We start from the raw sequence: 14,106 nt of genomic DNA, 5'->3' as shown, positions 1-14,106 counted from the left end.
AGTGAAGTAGAAAAGGCAGCAAAAAAGCTTGTGGGTTTTTGGAGTTTGCTTTGTTCTTTCATTTGTAAGGTTAGCCAGCAAAGGTCTGCTTTGACTTGGGGAAATTCGGGCCCTGTTGTTTCTTATTGGTCCAAAGGTCCTAAGTCATTCCTTCATTAAAGATTTTTTTAAGGCCAATATTATCCAAGCATTGTGTTCGTTGTGGAGAGAGGCAAAAGTTCACTCCTCTGCTCTGAAGAACAAGTAGAAATAATAGACTAGGGAAGGGGGTGGATTGTCAGGATGGTTGGGAGGGAAATGAAAGATGAGAGGAAAGGGAGAAAGGGGAAGGAAGAGATGAAAGAAGAGAGAGGTGAGTGGGAAAAGGAGAAAGGAAGGAAAGATGGGTCAAAGAATCAGAGGGCAGAGAAAATAAAGGATAATGGACGAAGAAAGAAAGAAAAAAAAGCATTGAAAAAGGACACCCCCGGGAATGAGAATTAGCCACGGTGGATATGCACCACACGGTTTGTTAAAAAAAAATTGTATATATGCATACATACATATATAAATATAATAAATATATTATATAAATATATACCATTAAAAATATAAATAAAACCGATAATTTTATTAGAGAATTATTTTTTCTTTAAAAGAGTTGGGGGAGGGGAAGATGATGATAGAGATGTTACAGGGGGCGGGGCAGGGAGGAGGAGGAGAGAAGCAAAGGTAAATTCCGCCAACTTCAACATTTCGCCCAAGGCTGTCCTGCCTGGATAAGGACCTCTAGTAAATTCACCTCTACTAGCCCCGTTAAGCGGCTATTCATGGAATGAATTAAAATACTACTCCCCCACGTGGGGATTAAAGGTCAGCTCTGAGCTGGAAGCCTGGTTGATTCACCTAACCAACTGACTTATGATGAGGTGGGAGCCAGGATTGCGGAACCCACTTGAATTTCAGAACGAGTTGAGTCTTGAGACTTCCTTTGCCTCTATCCTACTCGCTTTATCCTTCAGAGTCATACAGCTGCAGCCGGAGCCAACGGAAACTCCACCAGAAGCTCGGACCCAAGGAGGGAGAGATGCAGCCTCAGCAGCGACCGAATAAGGAAGAGGAGAAAGCATGGACCACCATTCCAGGGTCAGAGAGAAGGTGCTCTTTCTTCTCGACCCGGAGCGGTGGCTCGGGATTCACAAGGACTACGGGACAAGAGGGACTGTGAGCGGTGGGGAGCTGAAGAATGGGGGAGAAACTGAACATGAGCTGCACTGCCCTCTTCCCGGCTCTGAGAGAGACCCCACCCCGGAGAGCAGTCTAGAAGGCCCATCAGGAACAGAAGCCAGGAACTTGCCGCCCAAACACCCCAGATCTGTGCTCGTGAAGGTTTTGGATTACCAAGTGAAGCAGGAGATTTTGCAGACCGCGTGGCTGAAGGGACAGATGACCCTGAAAACAGAGGAGCGCTCCATGACTTCTGTTAGTTTCTGGACCTACGGGGGACAGAGTGAATTCCCTGAAACTGTCTGGAAATAGGTGAGGGGGGTGGGGGTGGGGAAGGGGTATGGAATCTATATTGCCTATGTCTCAAAGGAAGCCACGTTGTGCCTAAACCCTGAAAGGAGCGCCTGAAGAGACTCCTAAAGTTGGAGAAAAAGAAAATTGGGTGACAAGTGAAGGCTCTGAGGAGTAATAATGAAAATCTCCAAGGGAAAAAAAAAAAAGAAGCTTTTGTGTCTCGGAAACGTAAAACGTATCGGCCCCCAACTAACTGACCAAAAGGTCCGTTTTACAAATTCTGAGACAACAGCAGGGAGGCGGAAGAGTTTATAGAAACTTTGTAGTACAGTAAACAAAACGTTCTCTCTCTTTTGTGACTGTGAAACTCGATACTGTGACAGCCTTGGGCAGTTAAATACTACCGAGGAATTGGAGGAAATAGCTTACTTTCTGTGCTCGTGCTAAGTAGAAGTTCCAAAAAAAAAAAAAAGAAAAAAAAGTAAGTCAAAAAGAAAATAACTTTTTGCTACTTTCTAACTAAAAGTTTCCCACTGATCGATCTCCTGGGCTCCTTTCTCTTTCTGAGAAGTTAACGAAGAAGCTACAGAGGGTTTCTACTGCTCATAGCTGATGCAGCTCCGAACAAAAAATGAAGGACTTACTTGAGAAAGTGCCAAAGAATTTGAGTTAGAAGGACAAGACAGGGCAGTAAGTATAACCCTTTCCTCTCACTGTCCAATTTCCTGATACACAAGTTTTCTGTTCCTTTGTCACTTCTGAGCGTTATGAAGAAAGAAGGAAAAAAAAAAAAACAAATGAGAGAATTATGGTAGAGGCAATCCCTTCCATGGGGACTTCCCCAAAGAGTTGGCAGCAACTTTTTTTTTTTTTTAATAAGCACCTACTTTGTGGCAGACACTATGATAGGTCCTGGAGATTCCAAAACAAAAATTAAATAGTCCCTTAAAGGAACTTACAGTCTATCAGGGGGAGACAACACGTACACATACAAAATAAAAATAAGGAAATTTTGGGGGTGGGTGTATAGGGCACTAACAGCTGAGAGATCTCTTTTAGTCTAGTCATTACTGGAGGAGGTTAAAGGTCGTCTTTCCAGTTCACTCCCTTCCGTCCAAAGGATTATTATGTTGATTTCAAAACACAGTACAAGTATAGTTATAAAGGAAATAGATTGAAATGTGCAATTTAATAAAGTGAGTGGCTTTCTTTTTTTTTTTTGCTATTTATTAATAGGCAAAACTGAACTGATGGTGCATTTTTACCCCTTTGCTTGGTGTTGAAGTAACTGAATTTCATTTAATAGTTTTGTTTTTGTATATTGTGTTTATTGGAGAGGGCCATTAAATGTCCAATTTATTGACTGTATTTATTATCATGAATATAATTAGATCTGGTTTTCAGAATCCTAAGAGTAACAAAATGTTCTGTCGCTAAAATTGATCTCAATTTAACCGGCATCTTTTTGTGTGTGTGTGTCTTACTCTGGGTATTGTGTTAGGTGCTGGAAGAGGTAAGGAACATAGATGTTCTTATCCTCCTGTCCATTAACTCTCCTGGTGTTCAAATTTTCTCATTTATAACCCAAGTAGACTGAACTAGATATGCCAGACATAACAGTGAGTTAAAAAATTTAAATAAACCAAATGGAATCTTAGCTTTAAAAAAATAACTGATTTCTGTGCTTCTTCAAAGTTTGCAAAGTATTTTACATATCCCTTTGAGACAGGTATCATTTCCATTTTATAGATGAGGGAGCTGAGGCATAGTTTACACTGCTAGTACACTGATCTTCCTGACTTCAAATCAAGCACTATCCATTATACCCTAATAGACCTTCAAGGCACTTAACTTCTTTAGGCCTCAGTCTCTTCATTTGTAAAATAAGTGGTTCAGACTAGATGTTCTCAGGCCCGTCCAGTTATGGAGTATAACCCAATATAACTAGCTGAGCAATGTTTTATTCTAAATGATTTTTACACTTTTTGTATCCCTGAACATGTGGAACTGTTGACTGTAGAGCTGGAGGGAGCCTTAAAAATCTTCTAATCCAGGCCTCTACAGTCTGGTAAAGCATACTTATAATCCCATGTTAAAGGTGAGGTAAGAGAAACCCAGAGAGATTAAATGATGTAACATTACCCAGCTAGTTAAGTGGCTATTTATGAAACATAATAGACTTCGTTTCTGCAGCTAGAGCCTAAACCCAAACACAGTTTGAGGATAATGAGATGGGTTAGTCTGATGTGATAGCATCAAGGTTCAGTGGACAGTACTTAATTTGAAAGCAGAGTAGCTGGTTTCAAATCGTATCTCCACCATTTTGAACGTTCATGAGTGTGGTCTTGGGCAAATCTCTTCTTTTCTCTAAGCCTGTTTCCTCATCTGTAACATAAGGGAATTAGACATATGATCTATATTCTATAAGGTTCCTTCCAGCTTGAAATCTGTGATTCTCAGACAATGTGCTATGTCACTCTAAAATGAACAAGCATTAGGTAGTCTAACACACCTTTTTATGGGGTGAAAATTCCTTAACTACAAAAGAGGCATTGCCCACAGCAGAGTGTATGGAACTGGACAGAGCTTCCTGTAAACAGACTGTGGCAGCAATTCTCCTATCCCCCCACTATGAGTGTTCAGGCACTCACACAATTCTGCCATTTCCACTTGGCACTCCCTTCTATTCAGGGGCTTTTACTCACTTGAGAGAAGAATTTAGAAGTTGCACTTCACTATTTCAAAAACTAGTTATTCCAGTTTACTTTGTGGTTCAGTAGGACAGAAGATGTGTGTGGCCTCTAGTTAAGCTCAATAATCCTGCTCAATGATTGCTGGAAGTATAACATACTTCCATGTTTTAGGTTTCATTAAGAGTCAAAATTCCAAAACCAAACTCTCCTTATATATTTGAGTTACTCATTTATGAGTCAGTAGGCTGGGGTTTTATCCAAGGGAATATTAAATTCTGAGAAATCTCATTTTTCAGTGACCCAAAACGGAGACATCATTGATTTGCCTGGTTTGTGTTTTCCATGTGTTTCCTTTTAAAATGATTGTTAGGTTTTCTTCCCAAGCTAATACAGTGAATAAGAAGACTGCCAACATTTTCCAGACAAAGAAAATCTAGAAGTATCCCAAGATAATCTAAGGAGCCAGCAGTCCCTAGAACAGGAGTCAGCCCCTTCTTCCAGCTAATAGTGGATTCTGATCTTTCCTTCCTCTCACCACTTTACCCCTTATGCACTTCCCAGATATTCCCACCACCAGAGCTCCTATCCTTGTCTCTGTTTTCACTCATAGCTCCCAATTTTGTGTGGTCTTCCCTTATCAGACCTTATTAAGGTGTTGGAGAACAGGGATTGTCTTGCTTACTTTTGTATCACAAGCACATAGCACAGTTCCTGGCACACAGTAAGTGCTTAATAAGTGCATTTTCCTTCATTCGTCAGAGAAGTCTAAACTCCTTGAATCCTCTAGAAACCAAAGGCCTTTACTGAGGTTTTGTTCTTGTTCCTTAACAAAAGGGGTTTGCATTTAGGTGATTCTAAATTAATGGTTCTCCCAAAGGATCTCCAAAACTCTTTCAGGGGATATATAAGTCAAAACTATTTTGATAATAATGCTAAGATGTTTTATTTTGAATATGGTAAATATTGATATATTTAACCCACACAAGCCAAAGTTCTTTTAGGGGAGGTTCCCCAATAAATTTTATAATGTAAAGGGGTCTTAAGACCAAAAAGTTTGAAAACTGCTGTTCTAAACTTTTGGTAAAGAGGTCCCTTAGTAAGGCCTTCTAGGTTTCTATTCTCAAGTTTTCCTGGTTCTGAATCCAAAATGTACCCCAGTTGTCTTCTCTGTTAAAACCTTATACCAGCTTTCTCTGGATCATTTCTTCTAAGGAATTCAGCTCTATTGTTCAGATATTTAGTGAGAAAAAAAAAGAAAATTATTTATTTCATTCTTCCTCTTTTCAATCAGCAAGTATTTGGTGTCTATCTGCTTAATCCATCTGGGGCCTCTTACTAGGCCTAAATATTTCCCTCACATGTACACTTTAAAAGTCTTTCCCCTGCTATACAAATGGGTTGCAAGACAGCCACATAATTTGGTTGCACTTGTTGCATTCTCAAAACTAGTCTTATTCTGGGAAAATCCTTTTGTTTAGGAAGGGTTTAGCCTATAGCCAGGTCGGGGAAATTTAAGAGTATCCCTTTCTCTCTCCTACTTCCCCTACCAGTAACTCAGGGCTGTAAGAGATTGGATAGATTGTTTAAGTCATTTTATCCCAAGAGGCAGACTATTGATCCTAGAGTTGGATTTAGAGTCAGGAAGGGTTTGGTGACTACTTGTGATACCCATGGGTTGTGTGACCTGGAGCAATAGACTCAACTTTTGTAAGCTTCATCTATAAAATGAGGATGGTAACACCTAATTTAGAGGGTTGTATATAGAGCATTTTGCTAGTTATTAGTATTATTTTCTACTTTAACTTCCTAGGAAATCCTTTCTGGAATCCAGCAGAACATAAACTCCCTAAGGGCTGACACTTTTCTATCTTTATCTCCCCAGTGCCTTGCACGTGCTGGTTGGTGTATTAACCAACGTTTGTTGAATTGAATTAATTCCATATGAACCTTGAGCTAAATACCTGCCAAGCTTCAGAAACCAATTTGGTTTTCTTGAGGTCCTTATAACTAAGGGATGAATCATAGCTGGGCCTGATAGATTAGACCCATGGCACAAAAGTGGGCAGCATTTTGACTTAGCAAACTATAAATTAACATTATCTGTGTCGTGTATTTTTATTTATTTTGTTAAACATTTCACAATTACATTTTAACCTGGTTCTGGTCCCTTGGACCACAAGTGTGACACCTTTAGACCTTTTTGTGGGCCAATGCTTATCTGAACACTAGAGATTTGGAATGTGACTGGAATATCCCTGGGTTTTTATTTTTTTTTAATGTTGTTCCCTTCCTTATCTTTTGTTTATTGACTTACTGACTTTGGGTGGTCCAAGTTCTCTATAATATGATGAGGTGTAGTCCTCTTCAAGAACAAAGGACAACAACCAACCAACCAACCAAAAATAATGAGGATATATATATTTTAAAAATACCTTATGGTCTATAAAGTAAGTGTAAACATTTTTAATAGAATTAGGAAAAGGAAGAGATTAGAAGAGGCATTGTGATAAGGTGGAAATAAAGTGGACTTGGTTTTGTCTCTCAGCTCTACCATTGATTCTGTCACCTTAGACACATTACTTTACCTCTCTGGGCCTCAGTTTCCTTATGAGTAAAATAAAGTGAGTCAAACTAGATAACCTGTAAAATCCCTTCCAGCTCTAAATCTGTGTTCATATAATTCCTTATCAAACAGAGCTGACATTTATTTATTTCCTTATGGTTTGCAAAATACTTTAGGTTTCTGATTTCTTTTGATCCTCACAACACTGTGAGGTAGGGGCTCTTATCTCTTTTACAATTTAGGAAACTGAGGCATTGGATTTAAGTCCAGGTCTCCCTAACTGCCAAATCAGCTTGCTTCCTCTCTTAAGAGTTAAGCAAAGACCTAGGGAGATTGGCGAATATTTAAATTACCAATTAGTGAAGAGGTCTGTAAAAAGATTGACTACATCCTAAAGCAAAATAGTCTTTGAAATTCTTTTTTTTAATTAATTTTTTTTTTTAGTCTTTGAAATTCTAAGATAAAGTTATTAATGTAAGGATTATGTCAGTTTAGAGGTGAACATATGTCAGAAATGTTGTTAGTTTATGATTAGCTAAAGCATAGTTCCCCGGAGCTTACAGATGAGGAAACGAAAGCATAATGCCCCAAACCTTAGCACTATGTCTGGTACACTGAAGGTGCTACTTGTTGGCTGATAAAGGCGTGGAATGGCATAGACTCGGAAAACTCCTGTCAGGGAAAAAGTCAAAAGTTTATTGAAGAAAGAACATTTCCACACACTCTCTCCTGAAGGCTGTCACATCTTGCTGGAGCCGCAAGTGGGGAGTATGGGGAAAGGAAAATAGGTGGAGTAGTCATTTGAATTTTTAGATAAGAAAACAAATGGTTATAACTTGAACAATGTACAAAGGAACAAAGATCTACTCAGGCAAATTAATTTTTGTAGATGAAAAAAGAAGTAGTAGACCATCTAGATGACTTTAGAAAGAGGAAGAATTTAAGAGAATCTAAGTTCGGATATGAAGGATTTAAGATGTAGCCAAAGCGATCTCTAATGAATCTTACATTCAGATATTTGCAAAACAGACTATTACTGGAAATTAACATCCAATTCTCAAGACTAAAATTTGAAAACTAGGTTGATTCCAAATTCAAAACTGTATTTTGGGGCATTTGTGCTATATTCAAGAGAGTTCATTTTTGGTAATTTGTACAGAGGCACAGACTGAAAACTGGAAACTCCAGTCTGTGGCTTTATCAGATTCTTCCTCTGACATATTCAGCTCTGGGGCTACCAGCAAGTTATTTAAACTCTTTGAATCTCTTTATCAACACCTACTTCCTAGGCTGATGTGAGGGAGTAAATGAGAGGATACTTGTAAAGTGCTTTAGCACTATGTAAATGCCTGCAGCCATTATAATTTTGATCACTGGCTTATATCCCTTTAAGAAAAAAAAAAGAGTGAGTCAAAACATCTGCCTGATAAGCAATCAGTAATTGGGAGGTGGAGGGGCAGAAGCATTTTTGGAGAGACATAACTTCTGGTTCATCATCCTAATTCCAGACTTTTAGGAGTCAAATGGCACCTGATCAAACTTTAAATGATTTAATAACCCTATAATAATTGTGATGTGTAGAGACAAATTATATTTTGTGTATATGGAGAAAAAAGAGAAAGAAATGGATTTTTAAAGTGTCAAATAAAAAGTAGTTAAGCAACTGATACAGTGGTGCTGAGTTCTGATTTACATGACCTGTAGCCAATGCCAAGGATCTGGTCTTTGCTCTCTAAAGAGTTAACCCTTGAAAAGAGATGAGCATATTCTTTTTTTCCTATTTCCTTCTTTTCTGTCTTCTCTTCCTTTCTTTCACTCCCTCTATCTCCCGCTCCCTTTTTCTCTTTCTACTTCTCTCTCTTTGCCCTTCTTCCCTTTCTTTCCTTTATGCGGTTTTAATTAATTGAATTGGGAAGTCAAGAAAGATAAATTTTTTGCTTATTTGACATTATTTAGAAAGTTTTTCTGAATTATGCTGGATTTGGAGTAATTTGTAAGAAGAGAGAAAGAAGTACTAAGTTGGAAGGCAGATAGAAATTTGTGACATCATAAATGATTACAAAACACCTCTTCTGTGTAGTAATAATAATTGCTGGTGTTTATGCAGTTATTAAGTTTTGCATCCCAAATTGTGTTTGATAGTCCTTATCCTTCAATACTTTGCTTATAGGACTAAGGCCAATGAGCTGTGTCTAATGGTGGAATCCACATTTGAAAGTGGATTTTCTTCAGCAGTGTACATGTATGGAGATGCTTGTGGGTCTACCAAGGGTAGAGTGTGGTCCAGTTATCTTTGTGCTAACTATCTAAGGAGCTGATTTCAGAAAGCTTTCCTGATGTTTGGGAGTAATTAAAACTTCCATCTTTGAAGCAAAAAAATCTGAAGCAATAAGTGGCTTCTTGATCAGCTGTGTCAAATGTCCGGGGCATCAGCATTTACTGCTTTGGCTCTTTTTCCTCAACCCTGAAGACAGGGGCATCAGAAAAATGCTGTTCTACAACAACTAGAATGAGATGACTAGTTGAGAAAATCCTACTGGTAGGCCAAAAGGATTTCTATGTTTAGACCAGAATGATCCCTTAGGCAAATGAGATTAAGAGGTTAGGACAGTCATCTGACCTCCCACTGGTGGGTAGCAAAGCTTGAACAGAAGAAGGGAAATCAGTGATAGAGAAGAAAGAAAGAAACATAGGAGGCCGGGTGAAGGAGCTCAAGAAAGGCCTCTAGGAATATGGCAGAGCACAGATCTTGTAGGATGTTGCCCGTGATGTGAATCCAATGCCTGGGGTGAGATCCAGATCTGTGTTAGAAACTCCAGGAGGTGGATGGAAGGCGAATTTCTGAAGGAGGCTTGTAAAAAACAGGAACAGTTCCATTTTGCCTAGGGACTCCCCTATACACTTCCTCTTACCTGCAAGGACAAATGGGAAATAGGCTTATAGCAAAAGTAGCATAAGTTTTAAAATCAAAACATAATAAAATAACATATAAGGTTTCCTATATATCATATGGCCTTAAGGAGGTCCTTTATTTATCCTGAGCCTCATTTTCCCATATGTAAGCCCTCCAGAGGGATGGTCCCACCCCTTTGATGATACTGAGATGCCTAAGAAAGAGGGGCAGTCCATGTCAGCATGGAAATAAATAAATTTTATTGGGGACAGCCTACTCACAAGGCCTGATCCTTGACAGCAGAAGGACAGTGGTAGATCTCTATGCCACACTTAGGTCAGAGCAGATATCATACAGAAACAGAACAAAGGAGGCTTAGTGCCAAGAAATAGCCCATCATCACATAGGTGAGTACATGTAAATTTTCCCTTGGGAGCTATTTTACTGTTTACAGTAACTGTGATGCCATATGCCACGTTCTCAGGCTTTTGTTTCCATCATATAGTAACTATTTTATGTAAATATCTGCCTATTTCTGTGGGGAAAAGTACAGCTTAGATGCCATTTCCTCCAAGAAGCCTTTCTTGATTCTTTTGCTTAGTAACACTCTTTCCCTTTTGAAATTACTTTTACTCCTTTTTTAATATATGCTTTGTCTTTTTTTTTACTTTTGTCCATGCTGAATCCGAACCACACTCCACATTTCCCCTTTCTCCCCTTATTATGCATATTCCTTGAGGGTAGGATTTCTTGTTGTTCAGTGGTTTCAGTCCTGTCCAACTCTTCATGACCCCATTTGGGGTTTTCTTGGCAAAGATACTGGAACGGTTTGTCATTTCCTTCTCCAGTTCATTTTACATGTGAGGAAACTGAGGCAAACAGGGTTAAGTGACTTGCTCAGGGGCACACAGCTAGGAAGTATCTGATGCCAGATTTGAACTCATGAAGATGTCTTCCTGACTTCACACCTGGCACCCTCAGTTTTTTTTGCCTCTGTATCCCCACTTTCCAGCCTGGAATTTTGGGGGGGGGATGTGATTTCACTAATTTGGGAGAACCTCCAAAGTGAAAGCTCCCTCCCCCATGTAAAGCTACTTCTATGTTACTTATGATCTTTGAGGGTCCTAACACATTGAAGAGTTAAGTGACTTACTCAGGATCACATAGTATATATGAATCAGAGTTTGAATTCAAGTCTCCTGGACTCCAGGGCTTACTCGCCATCCATTATACCATGTATTTTTAAAAAATTAAATTAATAAAACAATTGAAATGTGAATTGTCTTAAGAGCTCTGGGAGTCGTGGAAATTAAAGGCTTAAAACATGGAATATTTAAGAACAAAGTAGAGGCCAAAGCAATGAAGGTATAAAGGAAAAAGAAAACTCAACCAACCAAAAATGTGCCAGAGGAATAGAAAGCTTAATGAACAACTATTCCATCTATAGGGTATATTATAGAGGAGATAACTAGTATAGGTTCTATCCTTTTAAGGTACTGTAATTTTATATGCAACAGTTAAGGGATGAGAGAACATAAGAAGTACTTTTCCATAAAGAAAAATAATTAAGTAATTGATTGGTGAAAGCTGTAAGGCATTGCCTGTCACAGTTGATAAGCATTTATTAAGTGCCTACTGTTCCAGGTACTGTGCTAAATACTGGGGACAAGAAGAGAGACACAAGACAAAAACTCCAAAAACAACTATGTACAAACATACAATATGCAAGATAAATCGGTGATAATTAACAGAAGGCTAGCACTGTCATTAAGGGGATTGGGAAAGGTTTCCTGCAGAAGGTGAGATTTAGCTGAGACTTGAAGGAAGACAGGTAAGCCAAAAGACAGAAATGAGGAAGAGAGAGAATTTCAATCAGGAGGGACAGACAGTGAAAGTATCTGAAGTTGGGAGATGTAGTCTCTTGTTCAAGGAACAGTAAAGGGACTAGCAAAGGCTAGTATCACTGGATCACAATGGAGATATATGGGAGAATGTAAGGTGTAAGAAGACTCAGTAGGTAGGAGAGGCCATACTGTAAAGGGCTTTGAATGCTAAGCAAAGAATTTCTATTTGATCCTGGAGAGGGGAAACAACCACTGGAGTTTGAGATGCAATAGGGGGTGGTGGTGTGTGACATTATCTGACTTGATGGGTTTGGCAGCAAAGTGGAGGATAGGGTGGAGTGTGGAGAGACTTGAGGCAGAGGGAACAACCATTAGCCTATTACAGTAGTCCAGGAATGAGGTGATGAGGGCCTGCATTAGAGTGATAATTGTGGAGAGAGGAGACAAGGGAATGTAAATGAGAGATGTTGCAAAGGTAAGGATTTGGCAACAGATTGGACGTGGGGGATGAAAGTGAGGAGGGAAGGAGGGATACCTTGCTTGTGAGCCTCAGTGACTGGGAAAATGGTCTGGGAGGATGACCATTCCCTGGACAATACTAGGATTTTCTAGGATTTGGGGGAAAATATAATGAATTTAGTTTGGGACACGATGAGTTTGGACAGTTTGGTACCTGGAAGGTGTAGAAAAACAACTTTGTTTTCATAAAAACTGCTAAAATCTTCATATAAACATACAGGTGGTTGGGATTTGAGCAGTCTAGGGGCAGAAAATGAGCTGTGGCCAAAGTATCAAGGTTTAAATCACCCTTTAAAAGATATAAGGTGATGTTTCATTTGTATGATGCTTTAAAAGGGCAAAGATAAAAAGCACCTTATTAAAAAAAATAAAATGTGACCCAGTTTTCAAGGACACAAACTAATGTAGGACCAGTTATAGAACTGATTAATGGCTGGAACTTCAGGACACTGTGGTCTTCTAGATTATTTGCCTGTATTTTAAGACTTAGGGGGTAAAATTAAAAAAAAATAATCATAATCATAATTGGAAATTAAAGGATAATTAAATAATGATGATTTGATATAAGAGAGATTTAGTGAATTTTTACTTCCTAAGTGAAAGATTAGTTACTGAGCATCAGGAAGCTCTGATTTAATAACCAAAAATTAATAGTGAGATTATTGGGTCATGTGAGCGACAAGATGGAGAACTAGACATTTTCTCTGATCTCCAAGACCTCTCAAATCTCTTCAAAATAGAAATTATGCACCAAAGATAAAACATCTTTATCCATTTCAATGATTTAGGACACCTGGAATCCCCAAATCCATGATTTAGGACATTTTTTAAAAGGTTTAAAAAAATCCCCCAAAATTCAGGAATCGATGCTCACTGACCCTGAGCTCATTCATCACCCATCCCACATTTCCTGTTCTATTGGCTGTGAGGCTGCATTAGCACACCCTAGAGTACAACATGAAAAAGCACCTTCATTACTCTTTCCCTCTTTCCAGTGCACTAGACCCTGACTCCAAGCTGTGGAAGTTTTCTCTGGCCTCAATAGCCAGCTTGGCTAAGCCCTTCAGGAGCAAAAGCCAGATGAGACTGCAACCCAGGAAGCACCGGTGCTGGGGAAAGCAGGCTCTACTTTCATCCAATCCACCTAGAGAACTGAGAAAGAGAGGGAGTGGGACAGATCACTAGGACACTGTGTAGGAAGCTGTGTAATACTCCACAAGGCTAAGGGAAGAGCACAGCATCCAGCCGGTGCGAGTTTTGAGCACCTGAAAGTCCCTTGGAGCAGAAATCTAGGCAGGTGAACCATGAAATGTTCATCATGGGATGAGGCTGAGATACTCTAAGATGTAGCCCCCAAACCTCAATCAGAGGTGGCAGGGCAGGGCGGGGGAAGTGGGAGAGTCAGGAAAGGAACGATAAAGAATATGAGAGGGTAAAAGATTGGAAAGTACCAAAAATTTCAGAAAGAAAAAAATGCAAAGACCTTGAACATAAGAAAAATCAACAGGAAAAACAATAATAGAAAGAAATACGGCCTCCAGATCTAGTAAACAACTTCAGGCATTTCTGCCTGCAAAATGAAGGAAAATTACCCAACACTTGGTGAGACAGAGGATCCTGTGGAAATTGAGGAGAATATGAAACTACAACACACTTTTTCTCAATGAATGATTTAAAAGAGAAGTTAGAATTATGAGAGCAGAATTGTGTCCTGCACAGTAAAAAATAATAAACAGAATAGGAAAACTTGAATCTGCAATGGCAAATCTCACCAAAGAAACAGAAGAGAAAACAATATATTGGGGATGCAAACATACAGAAGGCTAGAAGAAGAGAAACTTAGAGACTGCCCAGAAGAAGAGAAGCAAATGACAATAACATTAAAAGAAAACATGTTCACTATGCAAGCAAAACATCTTGAATTCAAAGACAGAATGTACCGAGACAAGCTAAGGATCATAGTTTTCCCAGAAGACCATGGCAGGACAACAAACCTTAACACCATAATGAAGGAAGTAACAGAAGAGAACTGCCCAGAACCTGAAGTGAAATTCCAATGAAAAGAATCCAGCAATCACCCCCAGGGGAAAATAA

General features: G+C 39.1%; 2 protein-coding genes across 2 annotated transcripts in view; one reads left to right on the top strand and one right to left on the bottom strand.

The window, feature by feature from the left end:
• Nucleotides 1-472: 472 nt before the first annotated feature.
• C7H6orf141 (chromosome 7 C6orf141 homolog) lies at nucleotides 473-1,518 on the top strand. The gene is made up of 2 exons (XM_036768340.1): nucleotides 473-506; nucleotides 1,094-1,518. The coding sequence occupies exons 1-2, from the start codon at nucleotides 473-475 to the stop codon at nucleotides 1,516-1,518; spliced, it is 459 nt and encodes a 152-aa protein (XP_036624235.1).
• Nucleotides 1,519-9,480: 7,962 nt separating this feature from the next.
• Nucleotides 9,481-14,106, bottom strand: part of LOC118858200 (cytochrome P450 2K1-like) — a 30,741-nt gene continuing 26,115 nt past the window's right edge. Inside the window, exon 9 of the mRNA XM_036768690.1 lies at nucleotides 9,481-9,668. Coding sequence (XP_036624585.1) covers nucleotides 9,481-9,668 — 188 coding nt within the window. The remainder of the gene's footprint in view (nucleotides 9,669-14,106) is intronic.

This window comes from Trichosurus vulpecula, chromosome 7 (genome assembly GCF_011100635.1).
Source record: "Trichosurus vulpecula isolate mTriVul1 chromosome 7, mTriVul1.pri, whole genome shotgun sequence".
In the NCBI taxonomy this organism is placed as follows: domain Eukaryota; kingdom Metazoa; phylum Chordata; class Mammalia; order Diprotodontia; family Phalangeridae; genus Trichosurus; species Trichosurus vulpecula.
Note: the sequence above shows the minus strand (reverse complement) of the source record. Positions and strands in the feature narration are given on the sequence as shown.